Source organism: Plectropomus leopardus, chromosome 2, assembly GCF_008729295.1.
Source record: "Plectropomus leopardus isolate mb chromosome 2, YSFRI_Pleo_2.0, whole genome shotgun sequence".
NCBI lineage: Eukaryota > Metazoa > Chordata > Actinopteri > Perciformes > Serranidae > Plectropomus > Plectropomus leopardus.
The window spans coordinates 6,205,769-6,229,097 of record NC_056464.1 but is presented as its reverse complement, the minus strand read 5'-3'; the positions used below and the strand labels follow the sequence as shown (position 1 = coordinate 6,229,097).

General features: G+C 40.5%; 1 protein-coding gene across 5 annotated transcripts in view; it reads left to right on the top strand.

The window, feature by feature from the left end:
- Window positions 1-23,329, top strand: part of foxp1b (forkhead box P1b) — a 206,391-nt gene that overhangs the window by 117,878 nt on the left and 65,184 nt on the right. For 4 of the 5 annotated variants that reach the window (XM_042499118.1, XM_042499110.1, XM_042499102.1 and 1 more), the window contains exon 6: window positions 19,964-20,098. In XM_042499118.1, the coding sequence (XP_042355052.1) occupies window positions 19,964-20,098 (135 nt within the window). Of the gene's footprint in view, window positions 1-19,526; window positions 19,618-19,963; window positions 20,099-23,329 lie in introns of those variants that run through there. The other variant, XM_042499127.1, reaches the window with a different exon arrangement.

The following is a 23,329-nucleotide window of genomic DNA, read 5'->3' as shown; positions in this document are numbered from 1 at the left end:
GAAAAAAAAATCTAAATTAAAGGGACAGTTTACCCAAAAATGAAAGTTGGGTCATTATCTACTCACCCTCATGCTGATGGAAAGCCAGGTGAAGATTTATAGAGCACAAAACACTGCTGGAGGTTCAAGGGGAAAAGGTGTTGCACTCATCTCCCAAACAACTGAAGCAAATAGTGACCAGTATTCAAATGTTAAAAACATACATAATAAAACCACAAAATGCCTCCATACTGCTCATCCGAAGTAATCGAAGTCTCCTGAAACCTTGACATGCCAATTTGTTTTGAAAAATGTCACTGGTGCCATGTTTTTGTGCCTTGTTGTAGCCTGTAGCTCCTAGTGTAGGAGCTGCATTTACATTTGCACGCTTGCACAAGACCAACAACATCTTGTGGAAGCCTCCTCCTCACACAGAGAGAGACTTGTGGAGTTCTCAGCAAGCAACAAGTCCCTTTGTTGGATTTAAAACTACTCTGTCTGTGGGAGAGGCTTCTGGGTAGCATGTAAACACTGCAGATACTGAGCATACATGAATGCAGCTCCCACATTAGGAGCTACAAGCTACAGGTTACGACAAGGCTAAAAAAATGGCGCCAGTGACTTATTCAAAACAACTTGGCATGTGTGGGCTTCAGGACACTTGGATTGCTTTGGACAAGCAATATAAAGACATTTTGTGGTTTTATTATGTATTTTTTTATCTATTGATTCCTGGTCACCATTTGCTCTAATTGTTAAGGAGATGAGTGTAATGTCTTTTCCCCTTGAAACTCTGGCAGTGTTTTGTGGGTGATGAGGGCTAGTGACTGACTGACTGACTGACTGACTGAATTTTCATTTTTGGCTGAACTATCCCTTTAAATGATGATCCTCCATAAATAAAGTGTTTGCTCAAAGACACATCTCCTTTGGATCACGTCAGCAGGTGAAGCTTGCTTTATAACTCATGAATGAAAAAGGGCTACGTGTGCCTGCTCCCAATGCCCTGCCTGTAGGAGCATCCAGCTCACGTCACAGCGGCATGTCCCGACGTGTCCCTGCAGCCCCTCTGGCTTCATAGAAAAGAATCACTTCCTGGCAGGTGCGATGTGGGGAGCCACAGATCCTGCCTTTTTGCTGACACGCCACCAAGTGAAAAAAAAAATATTGTAAACTAAAGGGGAGGAAAAAATGAAAGTTACCCACCACTCTATTAATATGTGTACGCGAGCAGTCTATTTTAACCACCTGAGTGGGAGCCAGGAAGCCAGCACTCGCCCCATATTTCAACCAGATGTTTAGGAGGGAAAGAAAAGGCTCACAAGAGTCCTGCAATCAAAATAATTATCTTTACGGGTGGATGTTTACAAAGTGTTAATGTGATATTCTGCAGCCGGACTCACTGAGTCTGCTTTTATGTGTGAAACATGTGAAACGCTCGTGTCTGTTAAAAGACCAACAGCTTTACTTTATACAGGAGCAGTATAGTATAGAAATGTCTTGAAAGACTTGTCCAAGGAAGGTAAGAACATCTATAGGAGTGATGTCAGAAATACTCATCGATTATAAATATCTAAAACTGCTGAAACATTCATTTTTAGCAGTATTGATACACTAGTACCAGTTATTATAAAAGGGATAATTCCGAGTTTTTGATATAGGGTTGTATGAGGTACTTATCCATAGTCAGTGTATTACATGCAGTAGTCACTCGGCAGACCCCCAGATTGGAAAAGCAGGCTGGAGTTCTGTGTAGGGGGGTCAGCAGCAAAACATACTGTATTTTAGCCACCTTTAAAAGAAATGCCAACAAAAAAATCTATGCAAGTTTAAGTTTATATTTCGAATATTTTCACTGTTTTACATTTTGGAAACCTATATGATATGATATGTCAGGATTCCCACTGTCATGGAAAAGCTGGGGAAGTCATGGAATTTCACAATCACATTTTCCAGGCCTGGGAAAGTCATGGAATTTTGTTTTGTGTTATGACATTTTTACAAGAAATCTTCAGTGAATAGCTTTTTATGTCACTTTACATAATGGCAAATATATTTGTTGTAGCTGTCGATGTAATGTAACTCTAATATGTGTGACGTTTTGTTTACAATCGTGTATCTTTCTTCATTTTCTCCACGCGTCCTGTCTCCCCTTTTATGTATGCCAGTAAGATGAGATTATGTTTGAATAGAGTTTGAATCAAATATGATTGAAAAACACTTGTCAAGGGTAGCAAGATGAATTATTTTTATCGGTCCTTGAAAAGTTTTGATAGTTTTTGTATGAAAATATATGGGAACCCTGGATATTATATTGCTATCTTTAAAGTCCATAGAGGAAAATAGCGATTTAACATTGCTGAACAAAGTAGCTGCTGGTCTCCTGCTGTCTTGTTCTGTTAGTTTGCTTGTGTTATTGTGTGACTTTGTTGTGTAAAAGTATTTATTTGGATTCACCAAAGTCATAAAATAAAACTAACTGATCAAGGCAGCAATAGACCAGCAGCTTCTGTGCTCAGCGAGCTAAGATTATTGTTTTTGTTAATGGAGTCTGGTGCCTGAACAGCTGTCTGACGAAAAGGTAAAGTGGCGAAAATATTCTCTCTATAGAGTACAATTATATTGATTTTTGTTAAGGTGGTGCTCTTTTAGGTAGCTAAAATACATTTTGTTGCTGGCCCCCATCCACAGCAGTACATTGCTTAGCTTCTGTGTCAGACTCTTGCCTTTTTCTCCAAACTGCGTTCGTGGTGACTGACATCTGCTGTATGTAATACACTGACTATGGATAAGTACCTCATACAACCTCATTTCAATGAATCTGAACAGTCCCTTTAACCATTTGAAACCCAATCAAATTGACCTGGAAAAATAGCAAAAACACCCCAAACCAATCAAGTCAATCCAGGATTCAAAGGATTAATGTTTATATTTTATTCTAAATTCTACTGTACTCTGCGACTTATCAAGAAAAGAGAAGTTGCTGTAGTGCTATAGTCTTGTTATATTTATCTTTACCTCTATGCCCTCAATGTTAATTTACCCTGTGGTAAAACAAAAATCAATCATTTTCAAGGCTTTGAATCAAAGTAGGAAATTCCAGCATTGTGACAACACGTATGTAGTCAGCCATGATCGTTCTCCTCTCTTTCTACCCACCATGAGGCAGCAGACAGGAGTGGATGCGGCCTCTTTGATAGACAGTCAGAGGAGCACTGGCAGTGATTTGTAGCCACAGGGCAACAGTACTGCTGGAACTTGTCCTCCTGCCAAGAACTCAGATCAGATGGCGGCACAGTGCAGGCGCTTCAGCATATTTTCATCATAGCTGATATTCCACAAGATCACATTGTAATTTCTGTTTTGATTCTGTATTTATTTATTTACTTATCGCCCGATTTGGCGAGTCAAATAGAAATTTACAGTATGTAGGCTGACATCTAATAGAATTCCCTCGTTTTGCTTCGGGGGAGTTTGTTTTTGGAGCACATTAGCTGCGGCGCATTGTAGTCTGTCGGCGTTCTCTCTCAGGAATCGATGTTTAATTTGAATAATCACAAAAAAAAAAGTGTGTTCTTTTGGTTTGCGGGGACATCGGTGTCCCAGATGAATAAAGAAGTAAATGAGGGGAAGAAAAACAGGTAATTATGCTGAACCAGTAAATGAATGACCCACTGACCCTCAGTCCTAATTGATTCTGTAGAGGCAAATCGTTTTTATCACCCATTTTGATGTGTTTTTGTTAACTGTCTTTTTGCTGTTTTTTAGATGTAATTAATTGGTTGTGTGGAAGACGAATCAAACACTAGAAACAGGGTTACATCTGTGTCTTTTCCATTTACCAGCAGTGCAATTACAGCTGGCAGCTTGTGCTTTCTGGAATGATGTCATATCCTGGAAGAAGAGCAAAGACTTCACCTCCCACCCGAGTCATTACGCCCCACACTGTTATTTAGCTTTATTTACTGTCTCAAAACCATACATGCATAACATTAACATACTGTTGGCTGTTTGGTTAGGCTTGTATGTACACAAATTATGCAAATGTAAAAAGAAAAGTCTGTGGCAGCTGTGTTCAGAAATAGCTTTGTTCAGAGAGCGGCTGCCCCAGGTCAGACCATCAACCTCACAAACCGCCGCAAATATGTGGCGGTCAGCGAGCGCATGCCAAGTTACAATGCAACGCTACATGTGCGAGCGCACAGTCTGGGTGATGACATGTGCTACTTTGCATGTAAATTCTTTAGCGATTCACCTCCGAGTGAACCCACTGAGAGCGATTCTGGTGCTGGCTTAAAGACAGAGGTGTGTTTTTATGACTAGGTGAGGCACGTCCTCTCCAAGGCCCTCAAGCACTGTGTCCCTCTACCCTCCCCTTTAATCACTGTATCAACCGCTCTCATAAACTCCATGAGGTGTGTATTAGTGCGCGTGTGTTTGCTTGTGTGTGTGTGCAGAGGCCATGCATATGTGAGCATGTGCCCTTCCTTGTTTCCCCATTTTTAAACTTAATCAGCAAAAATAAAAAGCCGTTGTACGCTAGCTCATATTAAAGAGGTGATTATTGGTAATAAATACTTTTTATACATACTTATTACAGAGGCAGTTTTCTTCTTGCGCTTAATGAGAGTAATTTGATTTGCTTGAGAGATTACAGTTTCCTAGAATTAATGCGGCAATCCCCATTCCAAGATAGAGTGAGATCTAAGATTCTTCACAGGTCGTGTGCTGCTAGATGCACCCCTCTCACATAGCAGCTAATGGAGTTGAACAGCAGTCTGTCATCCCCCCGCCCACCACCCTAGCAGCTCTATAGCCCACATGCCCTTGGTTCCTGCAGTGCTTGTTGTTTGGGCTACTTCTGCCACCTGCATTTTACTTTTACCTCTCATTCACACCAACCGCTACTAAGTACCTCTCTGTGAAAAACAAGGGGGGGTTGATTTATTGTATATATGCAATGTTCAGTCATCAATGAAAATTCAACATCTGGACAAATTATTCACCCAGTTGCACTAATTCAAATGGTTTTCAAGTTGCATCAGGGCCTGTTTTTTTTTTTTCTCCCTCGTCTTTTCCCTCAGTTTGTTTAATATTTCCATCACATGTTTATGTAAGCCCTTCAAGCTTAGTGCATAACTTAATTTGAGTTGTGATCATCTTCTCCTGCGACATTTATTGAAGCCTGCAGCCTGCAGGTCTCAGCGCCTAAAGCTGAAGGTGGCTCAGGCAGATTGAGGGCGGCCAATTCTGTCACCACGCCGCACTCCGCATGCTAATTAAGCTCGAGGTGGTTTGGAAAAAGTGCTTACACTCAAAGGATTTTTTTTTTCCATGACTTGTCCATAAACACACAGAATTTTTGAACTGTGAATGTGGTCGGCCAATCTAATCTCAAGTCCTAGATGACTACGAGTGCTCCCGATGGCCTCAGATTTTGTCTTTAGTGGGAGAGGGACTGTGCTTTAACAACTGGAAATCGGTTGTTGCCTTAAAGCTACAGGGCTCATCATCACTCCCTATATATTTATATATCCTCATCAAGAGCAAGTACTCTACCTTGTGCTGACATTTTTACTTCCGCAAATATTCTGTATCATAGCAATCATACGCAACCAAAGCGTCTCAGCTAAAAGAACATAGGAAAAGCACTCTTGTGCTCTCAACTGGGTGTTTTTAGAAGAGTATGTGGCATTTTCAGCTGGAAAAAAAACACTTTGGTGGACACGCGACCTTATATAAGTTACACCTACGACTGTCCAGCTAATGAAAATTTGGTCGGACAAGAACATATCCAATAACCAACTGAACAACCAGCTAAAGGGTGACAACCCTACCAAAAATAGAACCAAATATTCAGCACTTCCCTGCCCTCTGAGCTCTATTAGATTCATCTCCTGAAATGTTGTATAACCACTTTACGTAGTTTTGGTTTGCTAAACTAGCTGCCACTCTCAGCCACGTACAGGCCCTCACTGCAAAATGCAACCGCGCTGTGCCATTTCTTGGGTTGTTGTGATGAATCATTTGGTTTCATGTAATGTAAAGCAGTTGTCATCTCAGTCAGCCCAAACTAAACAAGCTCTGCATGTGGTTACACTTTGGGCGATACTCTGGGAGGATGCTCTACTTTATTTTCGGTTGATGTTTTTTGAGCTCATTAAGCTCTGACATACAGTTTATGGCTGTGGGATTGTTCAGTCACTCTCGCTGCTGTATGCAGTCGTTCAGCCATCACCAAGGGACTCCAGTCAGGTGTTTTTGTTGTGTGACGCCATTAGACTGTTGCTACTTGAGTCTTTGCGGTTGCATACATAACATACAAATCATCCTGGTGGTTATTAACAGTTATTTCATGATTTTTGTAATTTCACGTGTTACACTGTATATTATCACCATAATATGCAGATTATCAAACATAATACAAGATATTTTTTATGACTCTAAGGATGTCATGCAAACAGTGCAGTCGTAGCCTACGCTCCCAGACCTTTGTTACCTTCAGTGTTCCCACAGTATGTACAGAGCTTGGCAAAAAGGCACTTTCTTACTCTGCCCCTTCAACCAGGAACACGGTACAGCAGGATCTGAAGCTGCCCAGCTTGACCCCAGAGGGGATTTTAAACTCATTTTAAGGGCAATGGAACAAAACATGTTTAGAAACTTTCCCATTTTAGTATTTTAAATCTGCTTCCATTTGGCACTTTCACTTAGATGTTGTGTTTACTGTATTGATAAATCTGCCTGTCTGTAACTAATTGTTGTTATATTGTATACTGTCAAAAACAGGTCTCTCTTGAGAATGAGACCCCATGTCTCAATGAGATTACCTGTATAAATAAAGGTTAAATGAATTAAAAAATAAATAAATAAATAAATAAAATCATTGGAAGATCACCTCTGCACACCTAACATTAATACGTTGTCTATGTTATCAAATAGAGTGAGAGTCTTAATCTTTGTTGCCCCAAAAATGGAACTTGCAATGGATCTTTCTACTATGTCAATAAAGATGAAAAATTCTCAAATAAGAACTGTATAGCTAATTTCAACATTCATGACAACTGTATGAAGGTAAATGTTTATAGAACTCCAACATTGAAATGTTATTAAGGCTTAAAGTTATGTTATTTTGAATGACAGGCTGTTTACTAGGCATCACCATAGACTGTATAACCTTCACCCCTCCACTATTTCACCCTCTCGACCAAATATTGTCAACTTATGTCACTTCGGTATCTGAAAATCCAAGATGGCGACTCAAAAATGCCAAACTCGAGGCCTCAGCATGAGTCCACAAACCAAGGGTGGCTGCATCCGTTATTTTTACACAGTCTATGTTCTGCCGAAAAAGTGAGGCCCACCATGTGTCACATCATCTGCCTGCGAGACTGTAATACATTACAGTCCAGTGTGACGGGTGATGTGTCTGACCCTGCTGGAGATTACTCCTCTTTATGGCCGGAGCAATCACATTTTTTTCTCCCCCCTCCTTTTCTCTTCCCTTTCTTTATTCCTGGCGGCATAGGATCATATTACCCATCTTGGAATGACTTCAACAGAGACACTGCTATTCCCAGGGAGCTGTCTCTCCCCGCTGCAACTCAATCCATAGCCAATTGGACTGGCCTGTGATTTATAGAAAATCCTCTCCTTCGGAGGAACTCTCGCTGCACACACACACACACAGTGGGAATTCTCCCTCAGCAGCTCATGATGTGTTAGGTCTCAGGTCAGGACATTTCAAGGCAGTGGGAAAAGATGTACAGTCGAAAAACCACAGAAAACCTCACCATAAAGGCTCGGGTCCGTTCAATACAACGACTTGTTTACTTCTAGAGGAGAAATTCTTGTTTTATTGTCTTAATAAAATCAACAGGATGCTTCGCTTTGCTCTTTAGGCAGATGTCATTTCTAATCCATCTTTGAGGAAACAGTCAAACTTAGCTTTGGGCGGTGTCACGCTTGTTGTCTGTTGCACTGATTAGTGGGATTATTCATCTAGATGAGTTCCTTTTGCATTCCACACTGAGTTAATCAACGCGCCCTGTGGTGCCGAGGCTGCAGAGTGGTCAGCCGACAACGTAGGCCATCAGTCCGGGCCCCCGAGCGCTGTGACGCTCCATGCCGTCTGATCGCTCTCTCCCCTCCTCAAGCACCATCCTATAGTTTGTGTGTCGACTACATTCATCTATATTCACCACGACTAAATTGGAAGATTTAAGGGGTTTTACCGGTCGTATCCCGGAAGTCTCGAGTGTATCAATAATGTTGAGTCCTCCGTCTATGAGACCAGGGCAGATAGAGCTTCCCATTCTAAACAATATCATTCACGCATGATAAAATCTGCTCACAGTATTCTAGGTCTCACGCTGGGTTTTTGGAAGCGCCCATTTTCCCAAGCACAACACTCCCCGCTACAAAGTGATGCAACACTTCCAACAAAGAGGCAATCGGGAGGAGCGCGTGTTTTCTAACAGTCCGTCTAAGTACCCCAGCACAGTTGGCACGCCTCTGCTCTCTTCCTCCCACTTTATCAACTTGACGGATATTATCGCTGTATTCAGTGGTGGGCATCCTGAGGCATCATATGCTCAGAACAAAAAGCTAAGGTCAGGGGGAGAGGGGGCTGCTGAGATCTGCCCGCCGCATTGTTCCCAGTGCTTTTTTATGATTCTTTTTAGCTCATTTTATCCTCCTCACTTTTTTTCACCCCTCTTTCTCTCCATCTGCCTCTAAATGACACCTAAGCACTGACTGCTCCTCCGACTGATTTCCCTGCATGTGACCTCCCTCCTTAGTGGAGCCATTCACAGGCAATGCTAAAGCACAACGCCTGGCTCTTGGCGGGTAGACAGTGACACGCGGCTGTGCGCTGATAGACTTTCCACTGGAGTGGATTAAATCAGCATCAGGCTAGTGGAGCTGATTACCCCAATATGAAAATGCAGTATCTTAATGGTACATATTTTCATGAGGCAGCCCAGTTGCCTTTCATTTTGCAGCTAATATGTCTATTCTTATGAGTCATTTACTTCTTTAATTACCTTTAGCAGCAGATGCACAATGGTGTATTAATGTGAATGATTTTTACTGCCACTTTATCATACTGAGCCCGCAAAGTTGAAAGGCGTAATTGAGGTGGAAGAGCGACTCATGAGAGAAACAATATTTAGTTGACAGCTCCTCTTGTACTCTGGGAGGGTGTTTATGAGTTTACACCGCACTAAAGCTGTAATAAACACAGGATTCGTTTAATAATGGCGGGGGACGGAAATGCTTTCACTCAGATCTGCTCAGTTATTTAATCGTCCCCGGGAAGTTGGTATAATCAGATGCCACGTTGCATGTGTGTGCCCGCTTGCATGTGTGTTTTACATGCCTTTTTGTGGGCAAATACTGTAAGATCTGAAAAGCTGATCTTACTTAAAATAATCTGAAACCAATAGCCTCGAAAAAGGCAATTAAATGTATCTGTAAATCGAATTTGTGTTTACTTTATATCTAATTGTTATGTTTACTTGAAATTTAGACGCATTTACTTAATTTTCTGGAGTTGTTGCAACTTAAAAATGACAAGTGAAATCACCTGCTCTTTCTAAGTGTCGGCAACTTCAGTAAACCAAGTTAGTCTGACTTCACTTGACCATGGCAAAAAGGATTTTGCAAATGATGAAGTTAGGAGATTTGCATTTTTATTTGATTTTGATTTTAGGAGATTAGCTTACTAAAGCTAAAACTTGAAAAAATTGATTTAACTCAATTTGTCATTTTTAAGTTGCAACAACGTCACAAAATTAAATAAATATAACTAAATTTTAAGTGAACTTAACAATTAGATTTAAAGTTGACATAAATTGAGATTCATAGTTATATTTGCTTACATTTTTCAGGGCAGTTGCTTTCCTAGATATTTTTTTTGTAAAAATAACTTTTAAGATTTTACAGTGTGTTTGTGGCAGCCTTATTTGCCATCCCCCTGTTTGCAGCATGTGCAACTCTGACAATCCATGTCATTTGCATGTGTGTGTGCGCGCTTGTGTGTGTTTTGTCTGCAGCTTGTGTACTTTCCTTGGTGTGATTTTCTGATCCAGACCACTCTGAATAGAGGCCTTCTTTAGCCATCTGTTGTTAAGCTGCTGGCTAAGCAAGGCTGGGGAATCCAAACAAACGGCGAGCACACAGCAAACGGAAGCTGTCAGGCCCGCATAGCTGAGCTGACCTCGCCGGGTTGGTGGGGGGGGGGGGGGGGGGGGGGGGTGTGTGGGGAGGGTGACCCCTCTGTACCAGGCTCCAAGCGCCCGAACCGCCTGGTTGGGGCACTGTTTACCCTCCCTCCTTGCACCTCCTGCGACCTCCCCCTCTTTGCTACTCTCTCTTCTTTTCCCCTCTCTTTTCCATCTCCCTCTACCTCTCCTCTTCTCAGTTTCACACTCTTATTCTCTTCCTCCATCTGTCTGTGCCCCCCCCCCCCCCTTTTTTCCCCCCCCCCCCCCCATCATCAGTGCTGCTTCACAGCCCCCTCTCTTCTATCTCCACTCACAGTTAATAACTTTGCTTTCGTCTTGTTTTTCTTACAGTCATTTTTTCTCTGAAAAACATTTGTCAGGGCGCTGCATTACCTGTTATGGGGAGAGAGGGGGGGTTGATGCGGGGAGGTGTGCTGGACAAACAAAATGGGGTTTTTATTGAAGTCAGATTCTGCCTTATGTAAGTGCACGCACTGCCTTATTGTTTAAACGTGGACATTTGAAATGTTTAGTGTTGTCATAAATATTAATAGATTAGTTGAAAAGTGCAGCGAAGGAAGGGAATCTAATGGTTTGAAGTGGGTATAAAACGTTGATTTATTTATGTATTCTACATGAATTAGTTTGGAAATCTAAACACAGACTGGAGAGTGTTGTTGCGAGGGCCCCGTAATGCGCAAGGTTTGAGCATCAGGGCCTGTTTTCCATGTGGAGTGGCTTTTTGGAAATGGCATTAATTATATACTTACTGGGAAACCAGACTTTCCCTGCTTTGCATTGCAGATAAACTGTCTGTATTACTGAGGAAAAGAGAAAGGGGAAAAAAATGCAATTAATATAAATAGACATGATCCTCACTGCTTATCGGCTTATATGTTTAAAAATCACCCCCCCACCAAAATATTTAAAAAATATATATTATATGCGTTTCAATTAAAGTGACAAGTATTCCAAGTGAATCGCATTACTATATGTTTGCATAGTCAACACCCCTCTAACACCAGATCTACTGTCTGTTATATTGTGAATATAGAACCAGCTTTTCTGAATTTATTGTAACTGGCTAAGATAGCCCATACATTGTACGAAATGATTGGACACATGGGGGAAGATGTTACATTGGCTTAAAGGGGCTTATTATGGTTTTCTAAAATTTGTGTCTTATATATAGTCTTACAAAGAAGGATGTCTATGATCTTTTTGGCCAAAGTGAAAGTAATGGTTCCCTACCATTCACACTCCATCCCTAACACTTTTTTTCTATTGTGGTTACAGTTTGACATCATCATGTGCCACTTTTTTTATATGGTCATCTGATTTAGGCAGACTACTGCAGGTGTTTAAAATTACATAGCCTACAGTGCTTAATGTACCTACATGCCAGTGTCGGAGAAATGTGAACTTGGCTACAGATCATGTGTTTAGTGACTTTTATTGGTGATTTTTTTTTCATGGCTGTTCTCTGTTATTCATTCAGCAACTGCAAGTGCACTGCTACATGTAATATATGCTAACATCAGGAAGACATGTAAACTTAGTTGCTGATGTTATACATTTCTCCTCATTTTTAGATCATATTCCTGTTGGACCATGTCTGGTTGTGTTTAGAGGATATGTCATTGGTGATTTTTTTTCATGGTAGAAAGTGCCAAGATTCTCTGTTATTTCTCCACTGCAAGTTCACAGCTTCATGTAGCTATACGTCAAAGTGAGGAAACATTTAAATTTTGGGGTCGATGTTAGAAATTTCTCCTTGATTTCAGGTCAGATCCCTGTTGGAAGTCTAATTGTGTCTAGAAACTTTTGTTTGCAATTTTTCATAATAGATCGTGCCACTATTCCCTATAACATTCTGTCACTGACTGTAAATACACTGCTACATGTAGCTTCGTGCTAATATCACAGAACATGTAAACTTTGTTGTCAATTTTGTAAATTTCTTGCTGATTTTAGATCATATTCCTGCTGGCACATGTCCGAAGACATTTTTACTGTTGAATTTTCACCCTAAAACGTGCCACTCTTCTCCGCTACAGTTATTCTGCAGTGGTAGTAACAGTGCAGAGACACAAATTTATGGAAGACCCATAAACGCTGACCAATCAGAGCGGACTTGGCTTTTTCTTGATGTGGGCTTAGAAAGACAGAGGGTACTCTGTCACAGTATGAGAAAGATAAATTGTTTTTCACCATTAAAAGACATAAACTAGTAGAAACCTTACAAAACCTCAACATGAGCATATCAGGTCCCCTTTAACATGTTAGCAACTTATGTGGAGGAGCTGCTAAGAGAAAAGTCTGGCCTCTTGGCTTGGTTACCACTGAGGAGCAGAGGGCCTTGTCTTTGAAAAGAAAACAGCAGAAGTGATAAATGTCAGGTGAGTTGAGACATGCGATCAGTCAGAAAGTCAAGCAGATAACCTTGACATTTAGGCCATTGGCGTGGAAGCCCCGTGGAGGCTGCAGGGTGAGACCTGAGGGCCCGGTGTCTTCTGAGCCGGACTACATTAAGAGCTAACCTATTAGTCGTGTTGTTTCTGGCTGTCTCTGAGCCACACTCTCCTGACTAATAAAGGCTGGCAAACGTGGCTGCTGAGTAAATACACCGAAGCGTGCGCGTGCGCGCACACACACACACACACACACAAGAGCAGAAAGACACAAACAGATGCACATCTCGTTCCGTCTCCCTTTCTCTGAGTGGCCGCAGGGATCCGGTTACACCTGCTTGCACATCTTCTAGCAATTAGAGCAATCTGCTTGAAACTATTTCACGTTCAAGGTCTTCCCCAGCTGTGGCAAGAGGAGCCGGACGTTTATAGAACTAAAGAGTTCTCTCTGTTGATGGGCCTGAACAAACAATGCTGGCCCGTTTCTCACCGTCTGACTCCCAGTGGAGACGCCCTGAACGATTCCCTCTTTACACCCCCCCCACTTAACCACGTCATCTGTATTTTCTCTGGACCTTTTATCACATTCTCCTTCTATTTCTCATTTAGAAACTGCCATATAAGTGCTGTGTGTCTGTCACACTTGAAGCAAATTCTCTCGAATCCCTTCCCTTTACACACAGTTGGATTTGGAGCTGTTTTTGATTGTTACTGTGGGTCAGTAAAGTTGCATAAAATGAGATTAAGGAGACACATGTCTGAAATATGTCTGTTTCATGTCGTAGAGGGAGAAGGTGCAGCGAGGGATTCAGCGGAGAGCAGACTTGACTGTGTGGCAATGCTCTGAGCTGGGATTTGTAAGACACCCAGAGCTGGCTTTAGCAGCAGGAAACCCCAAAGCCTGTAAATAATCCACATGTGCAGACTGCACATAAAGACATCCAGTACTTAGCAGTTCCCTTATCACAGCGTGATAGCCCAGGGACATAAGAGACGCCTCCTGCCTCTATTCACTAATATGGTGTGAAAGTAGATGCAGATAAAACGGCTGTTGTTTATTGAGGAAGTTGCGTTAACACGGGGAAGAGGGTGTGAACTTTGAACACATTTGAAATGGGGAATATAAAAGAGGACTGCAAATGACAAGGATACCAAATTGCACCGGCTTTGTTGCTGATAAAACCTTTGTCATGTGCTGGAGGGTGTTTTTTAATCAAAAGCACCTGGAGGGTTCACTCCCTCCATGGTGTTTGTGTGTGTATGTGTGTGTGTGTGTGTGTGTGTGCGTGTGTGCGTGTGTGCGTGTGTGCGTGCATGTAGACCCACAAACAGTGTATATAGTGTCTGGATAAAGGCGTCTATCTCTGCAGTTGTGTACTTATTCCGGTAACAAGCTCGCCTCCCAAACAACCTCAGTTTGCGATTATAATAGGACTGCTGTCGTTCCGTATGCTTACACATAACATAGTGACACAAAGCCAATGTATGTATCAGCACACAGCTTATTACAAATCCAGCTTTTCCTAATTGTTAGCTTTAAGTAAACTGCTTACTCTTGTTATGCTGGAAAAGCGTACAATGTAATACATCTAGGCTATATCAGTGGTAGGGGCAACAATCAAAATTTTGAATTGCCATTTTTCTCTCCTCAGCATTTATGTCTAAACATGGAAATGTCAGTAATTGGACAATTAAAATGAAATTCTCAGTATTTTGATCAGCCATAGCAATTTTATAAGATTGGGCTGTAGATTCCTTACGGCTGAGCCAATTGGACTGTGAAACATAATAGATGTAAACATGTGCATTTGGTTTACATTCTAATACTCTTGTTTTCATAAAAAAGTGATGGATAATTCATATTTTTTATTTTTTTATTTTATTTATCTGAAGTAAATTATTGATGGCCCAAATGTAAACTTGCCTATAAAAAGGCAATGTAAGAAAACTTAACACAGTTTTAAGGGATTTTTAAAATTTACCTAACCTTTATTTAGATAGGTTATCTCATTGAGACATGTACTTTCATTCTCAAGAGAGACCTGATAAAACTTAGTGGCCACAGGGAGCCACCTTCAGTGATATCGGGTGGCAACAGAGTAACATTTTGTAGCCACGTTGAACCCTGGATTCCCAGCCCTGTACAATGTGGATGACAAACTGACTTTTGAGGCAAACATTGACTACATCTGCAAGAAGGCCATTCAGAGACGGTTCTTTTTGAGGAAATTATGTTGACAGATTACTTTAAAAAAATGTGTTGTTCATCATATATTGAGTCAATTTTAGCTTTTGCAATAATCTGTTGGTTAAGCAACCTCAGCATGGTTAACAAAAAGAGGCTGGGAATTGTTTAACTTTGCCAAAAAATCATTGGCACTAGCTTGCATAATCTTGACGATGTCTAACGGAGTCAGAGCCTTTCAGAGGGCAAAGGTCATTTTAGCAGACGCGCATCACCCTCTTCATGCAGAGTTTCAACTTATGCCATCAGGGAGGAGGTATACTTTCTCTCAGAGGGCAAACAGATATCTTAGATCATTTGCTCCCTCAGCTGTTGGGTTTTTAAACAAGCTTTAGGCCATAATGTCTTTGTAATGAACAATTAATGATGAACCTTGAATGTGTCATATTCACTATAACTTACTTTGATGACATCTACTGTATGTTATATATTATATGTATTTATGCCTCAGTTTGTTGTATTTATTTATTTTAAAAGGTAGATTTGTTTGACATTTTTTTAAACATAGTTAAAAAATGAAATTAAAATGTGTCCCTACATTTTTTATGTTTCTTTTTATGTTTTTTTTAATGTTTCTATTTCTTTCTTTTTTTTCAACTTTTTTTCTATTATGGTGTGAATTGGTTGTGTTTACTACCAAATTGCACCTCAGGGACAATAAAACTTTTTAATGTAATCTAATATAACCTAAAAGTATGATTCTGTCCAGCTGACCATCTTCAGTACAGTATAAATCTTGGGGCAACCTACTATACTTTTCATTATCTATTTGAACATTTTTTTACCGATCAGTTTAACCTCATCAGTCTCTTGGTCTGGACTCTTCTAGCACCTCGGCATCATGCTGTCTCCCTCCTTCCTCTGTGCTTCACATGCCTCGAGCTTGTCACCAGTTTCCTGTGAATCACGTTTGTCTGGAGCAGCTCTCCCTCTTGCATGTCTATCAAGCGTCCAGTACCTTTGAATGGAAGATCAAAAGGAGATAAATTCCAGAGGAGGAGTAGGAGGGAGGGAGGGAGGGAGGAGAGCTCTGAAATAGAGGAGCGGGTGCTGTGTAAACATGGCAGTGACAGTTCACAATAGGTTATTTTAGCTGAGCATTAGGCCTCTCAAAGGCATGCCAGCTCCAGTGGCCTTTTGAAAACACAAACATGACAGCAACATTCCTAAAAGGGGGGCCCGCCTCACAACACAACACAACACAACACAACACAACACAGCACAGCACAGCACAGCACAGCACAGCACAGCACAGCGCAGCACAGCACAGCGCAGCACAGCACAGGTTCTCAGCCCTGCTCGCTTTTGTTTGGCTTATTATTCTCTGTACCAACACCAGCCTCAACTCATTAGAAAAAATCACACTGTAAAGTTATTAACACGGCATATTTCAGCATGTGCTGGCATGCCATTGTCGAGAAAATCATTGACTATATTTTCAAGTGCACGATCAGATAATTACTGCCCTTACTTTAATTGGAAGAATAATTTGATGAAGCTGTTGACATGAATGGGTAGAGGTTATAAGTCATGCATTGTTGCAAAATGTTTAAATTATTTTTACTCCTCTGCTTTAAGCTGAACACGTGACATATTTCTTACATATAATGTATACAATAGCAAAAATTTAGGTGATGCCTGTTTGATTGTAGGATTGTAGGATTGTCTAAAAATGGAATATTATATTAATATCACAACATAGTCATAAAAGCATCAGTATGAGAATATGAATGTTTTTGCTGACAACTGACAGTTTCAAAATTGCACATTTTTGTGGTCCCAGTTTCTTTATGAACTGGTATCTGATCATTGAGCAACTTTTTTGTTTTTTTTTTTTTTAAATTTGCTTTACTTGAAAATGACAGTGAAGGAAGACTTCCCAGAAATGTATCTCTTCATCCATTACTGTCTCAACTTCCTATCATATCCTGTTGACTCAACTCTCTTTGTTCCAACACCCTCGGTTGTAAACGCAGACACACACACACGCAGACACCACACACACATTTCACTGCATGTGTCATCAGTTACAGGGGAAGAGAAAACAGACAACTTTGTTTACTCTTCAGTGTGCCCGTAATACCACGCCTTGGGCGTCAAGAATGATTTTGTTTCTGCTTTTTTTTTGATCTCTTGAATTTCCTTGTGAATTATCTGTGTTTCACCGTCTTACTCATCCGGGTTTACTTCTAATTTCATGATGCTGTGGTGTCTGACACCTCAAACATAAACAGGTCATAGATTACTGTAGACCCTCAGAGCTGCTTATGCACAAATCCTCTACTCCACCAAAATGTTATTAATATTATGAATATTGTTTTAAAAGTTGGCGACTTTGCTAACCTTGCTATTGTGGTTTGATGCTGAAATATAATAATATTTGAATGGAAATCAAGCTGAATTCCCAAATACAGTTAGAATTTTAAAATGTTAAATGACATTTAGTTTGCCAACTTTGGTATTAAAATGTGACGGTGTAATATCTTGATTTTGTTTTTATGTTGCATTGTGGGTTTTTATTCTATTTTACTTCAAGTGAAAGTCAAGCTGATTTTCTTTTTAGGTTAGAATCTTAAAATATTTAATTGCTTTTAATTTGCTATTGAAATTTTATAATTCAATGTCATATTTTGAGTTTTTTTTTTTTATTATAAGAGGAAATCAAAATGAACGTTATCTTCAGTAAAGTTAAAATATTTAACATGAACATTTTATTGGCTAACTTTGTGGTTGAAATTTGATATTGAAATATAATATTTTCTTTATTTTTTTAATTTTTACTTTAAGTGGAAATAAAGCTAAATTGTTCCCCAATAAAGTTATAATTATAAGATATTTAATAAAACTAAACTTTAATAATACTTGTCTAATTTTGCTATTGTAGAATTAAATGAAATATCTTATTTTTATGTGTTTTTTGCTTTTTACTTTGAGTGCAAATTAAGCTGAATTTTCATTCCCTATAAGGTTAGAATTTTAAAATATTTAACAATCTTTAGTCTGCTTGCTATTGCAGTTCAATGCTAAATATATTATGTTAAGTTTTATTTTTGTTTCTTTTTCTTTTAACTTATAGTGGAAATCAAGTTTTTTTCCCCAATAAGGTTGGGATTTAATATTATTATATATTATATATTAATAATATTTACTTTGCCAACTTTGCTATTGCAGTTTGACGCTGAAATTTTATTTTTTAAATTCTTTTTATTCCTTTATTAACTGAAGTTTTAGTCTTAGTAAGTGAGGAATTTCGCAATAGTTAATAACTTTTATTTTGCTAAGTTTGCTATTACAATTTGATGCTGAAATCTGTTTTTCTTTAGTTTTTAATATATTTTATCACCTTTATTAAAGTGATAAACAATACGCCTATTTAGTGTCAAGAACGTTAAATCATAACATTTTAGAGCATCACTCTGTTTTTGATGATTAAACTGTTTCATAATGTGGTGAAAAACATCGTCTCACTCTACATAACTGCAAGAGACGATGCGTTAGTAGTTTTCCAATCCCCTCCCCGCCACAGTTTATATGTTTGTTTCCGACTTTATGACCGGCTTATTGTTGCTCCGTAGAAAAAGCTAAATGCTCAAAATGTAAGATGTAAATATTACCTTCATGTGTGGGAGTGAATCTTGCTCACATCGTTCTTAGTTTCAATTTGCGCACTTTCTTTATGAGAGCACTCGCTTTGCAGAGGGGGTTCCCCCAACACATATTGTTCAAAGCGAAGGACAATTAGGCATGCAGAATGAGATGTGTTGCTGTAGTGTCGTTTATCTTTTACATGAGAGCTCGGAGAACGACAGAGACAGACAGACGGAGGGATAATTTATGCACTTTAAAGTTAAGCATGGTGAAATGCCAGGAGCGTGGCCTCTTTGTAGCCTGCGGTCATATTTATGTCTCATGATGTCATCGGACAGCCGTGTGTTAGGGAGGGTCAACACATACACCCACACAGACCATCATACAGCTGTTCACTCCAACGCCTAACTGTCTCTCGCCCTTCCCGTCTTAAAGTATTGTCAGACTTTACTGGCACTAAGAGCAGCTCTCAAAGTGATCTTTTCATCCGTCCACACCGAGCTTTTTATTTGCCCTCTCCCTGCAGATATCTTATTTTCACACAGTCTTTCACAGGTTTCACTCACTTGTTCACACGTCGCTCTAACTTTTTTTTTTTTGCTTTTTTCTGCTCTCCCTCCCTTCTTCCTCTCTCTCACTATCATCTTGCTAAATATTCCATTTACTCTTAAAATTTCTGAACTCCTCAAACAACTGACTGTAGAACTTGTATATTGTCCGTGTGCGAGATGAGCTCGGATGTGCCCCGACTGTTTGTTTAATTGTGGGAGCAATCGTCTGAGGAACACGGAAAGAATGAGGCCAGTTATTTACCCAGATGGTTTACTGGTGGAGGTGTGAGGCTGGCCAGCTCACTGTGGGAACACAACGCTTGCTTTTCTTGGTATCGCCGAGCGTTTTCGAGACCACTGTGTTTTTTTCCCCCCTCCAGCTCTCTCCAGCTTTGTTTGCTCTGGATGGCATGTTTGATTATTTATCGTAAGGGAAAAGGGAGTAGCTGGAGCAATAAACATGTGACTGCACTGTATTTTGTTTTCCACTGAGAAGGCCGTGTCCTTTAACAGATATTCGAAGCTGCCATAAAGCCTTTTTTATTCGGGGGAGTTTGACTGAGCTAAAGGAGGATCAAAAGAGCTGATAGTGTCTTTGACCGTTTGTGTTTGCTGTAAGTGCGACTTATCAACAGATAAATATTTCTTCTGGATGGCTGCGGTTAATTTTTTTGTTTTGTTTTTTTTGTCTTTCTGCGAATGTTTTGTCATCTGATCATTGTTCCCGGTGTATTTGCGGAGGGATTGTTTATGCCAGATTTATGACTCTGAATTGGAGAGTATGAAAAGACGGTCTGTAGTGTTTATTTGTTATCTATCAGAAGGCCAAGGGAATATTATTGTAAGAGGATACATCTGTTCTGATAATAGGCATCAAAGTGTTCTCATGGGAGTTTTAGCATATCTAGCATTTCTATTGGACTGTTTAAAACAATCACTTTATGTATTTCTCTTTTTCAGGCTCTCCAAGTGGCTCGGCAGATACTCCTCCAGCAGCAGCAGCAGCAGCAGCCGCCTCAGTCACAGCAACTGCAGTCTCAACCAAACACTGGCCGCAAATCCCCCAAAGTCAACGACAAGCAGCAAAGCCTACAGGTACCGTAAATGTGTTGCCATTCTCTCTCTCTCACACTCTCTTATTTATTTGCTCATCATTATCAGATAACTTGGTTATTTGACTTTGTGGTTGATCAAATAAGAAGAAAAAAAACCTTATGCAACTCTCTCTAGAACACAGTGTGCGAGAAAAGCACAGCACCGGGCTAAGTTCACAAACAGGAAATTAATATTGGCAGTGCAACATTTGCAGTGATGTGTGCTCACGCATTATGTGTGATTTAGCAGCACAGACACACACACACACACACACATGCAGACAGACAAACAGTCAACCATGTGTCATCTAAATCTTGACACAGAACATTAGGAGCAGCGGTATGCAGAAACGGGCGCTGTTGTGAAATATATAGGCCAGAATGTTGGAAAAAGCATCTGTGTGGCCAGTTAAGATCACATGAGCTCATCCAGGGTCATTCCAGTGCAGTAACACACATCAGCATGTGGCTGATCCTGACTTCTGCAGTGGAAAGGCCTTTACTGTTTGACTTAGCGTAGTTTAGAAGGTGTACCAAGGCAGTAATTATAATATAAATAAATATTCAGTATTCAAATATTCTCAAAACATACCCCCCAATACACTGATTAAAACATATAAACTTAAAACATTTTGCTATGCCACGACAAACAAGTACCTGCACAGCTGTTAGGAATAATTATTAGCAAATGTTATCATAAATAAACTAATTGCTATTATAATTTAAACTGCATCTGGTATTACAGTGCACTGCAATTCTGCGTGTGATTACTCTAAGTGGTGTTGCCGTAAGCAACAGAAGCTGCTGTTTGACTGCTAAGGGTAGTGTCACAACAAACATAACCTTGGACTCTTGATATTAATCGATGTTCCCCACAGAATTAGAATCTATGTGTGACCCTTATTTATCATTCTGTGTCCCCTCTCTGAATTCAGACATTTTTGAGTCCGAGTCTGAGTCCTTTTTTTCCCTCAGCAGCTCTTTGTGGAGTTTTAGTTATGTTGTGAATAACTGACCTCTCCATCTGGTCAGAGATGATCCGATCACATTAATAGATGAGCTGCTGTAGAGGTGGCAATTGCTCACTTTTAGATCCTGTTACAATTAACAATTCTTTGTCAATTTCACTGCGGCTGGCGTTCTGCTGCTCCGTCTGTGCTCTGACTACACTCTGCACTCCCAGAGTGTGATGCACTGCATAACAAAAGAGTCCAACAGCGCTCCTAATAAATGGCCCAAAAATATAATATTAATTTGTTGCAGCAGATGTTTTGATTGTGGCAAACCACAAGTCATTACTTGGGGCAAACGCTCATCTAGGGCTTCTACGACTTGGCTGCCTGTACATATATTACCAGAGAATGAGTGTTTGACTGCTAGGTTAAAGGTATGGGATGTAGCACTGATCTGACAACCGTTGCTTGGTCATCTTACTCTCTGTTGTCCAACACTGGTTAGCATCAGACCTCCATCGTAGAAATTACACAAGCGGACAATAAACTTAAAACAAAATTTAATAGGGAAAAGGAGTATTTCTTAGTTCCTTGCGGCACTCAAAAATATCTCATATTGACTGCCGTCCCGCACCGGCCCTGAATCGTCTCTCCAGCACAACTCTATTTCAGACTAACACAAGCCCTTTTTACACAGAGATTGCACTATAAGCCGCTATGAAATCCCATCTCTACACCACCTTTGCATTTTTATACAGAAACCAATGAAGACAGCATCATGCGGCCCCAGTATGTGTTAGTTTCGATAGCATGCTGGCATCGCGGAAACAAAACAGGCGTGATGACTATGACTTTTAACACAACAGCATCGGCCTTAGTGTGCCATAACATTGGTAGCTCTATCTAAACGAAAACAATAGCTTAACTCAGCAGTATCAATCATTTGCCCTGTCCCTGTTGTGTGGCGGTTTAGGATAAGGAGCTCCCCGACCTCAGTGTTTTTTTCAGAGTTTGCTGCTAACTGCTGCTGGCTGCTTTTTAAATATCCCATGGTGTGTCACACACATAAAAATGATGTCAAAACGTAACACCCGTCCTGCCGTTACACACACATGGTGTCAGCGATGTTACCGTCAATGGTCACGCACTGTATTATCTCACTAATTTAAACTGTATTAAAAAATGGGGGCAAAACATTCTGGATGGTGACCCCCCCCACCCCCCAACGTTGACCCCATGGCTACAGCCCTGAAATGTGCAGCTTGTTTTAAAGCAGGAGAAAGTGTGGAAATGAGAGAGTAGTAAAGGAAGAAGTGAGAGTGGAGCTTCAGTCCTCCTGCAGAGAAGTGAGTCTGGCCAAGCAGAGGAAACTCCATGCTTTCCCCCTTTCATCACTGCTCTCTCTGCACTTACACACACAGCAGAAAGAAAGGAGGCAGCTCCCTACCACCAGCAGCAGGAGGTGCTGTAGAACAGCCCAGGAATGGGGTGGGTAACCCAGGTGGAGGGCTTGGAAGTGAGGGGTGGGAAGAGGTACAGAGGCGGCAGGACAGTCATTTTGTATGCTTTTGTGATGCAAAGAAAAAACAAGCAAGATAAAAATGTATTTTTTCATCTGCTTGTAATATGAATGGTTCTACGTATCTGATGCAATATTTACGTTAATTTTCAGATCAGCTGCCTTCGAGATGTATATCTTTGTTTGAACAAGGAGCGGTTGTTTGTGTCGGTGTGAAATTGCAAACGACTTGAGGGCATATTTGGTAATTAATACGGAGGCCCTGTTCTCTATGTGTGTATATATATAATATTTAATACCCTTACTATCCCATTGGGGGCCCTTTTTAATGAGCTATTGTAGCAGCTAGGTCTAATGTCAGGTTGAGAAAAAGCCTCTTTGTTGTGCAGATGTCTTCGGAATAGCTCCAGAGGATGAAATATGACTGTGATGACCTTTCAGTTGTGTGCATATTTGTCGGGATTCAAATAAGTTGAAAGGATCAAACTAAACTGTTTCCCCCAGCCTGCCAGGGAATTGTGCTGCAGAGGTCAACAGAGGGGACCACAACGGCAGATTCCAGCGTACAGCCAGTTGTTGGTACATAGTGAAGTACTAGACCATCTCCTGCAGACAAAGACAAAATTAAAATTCTAATTTATTAATGTATACAGAGAGCTTGGCCAAGCTGTCACTCAGCTATTGAAAAGAGAGTCGGGCCCTTTCCCCCGCTTCCTCTCCCCTCCCCTCTGCTGCCCAGTTCTTGTGAAGAGAGCACAGG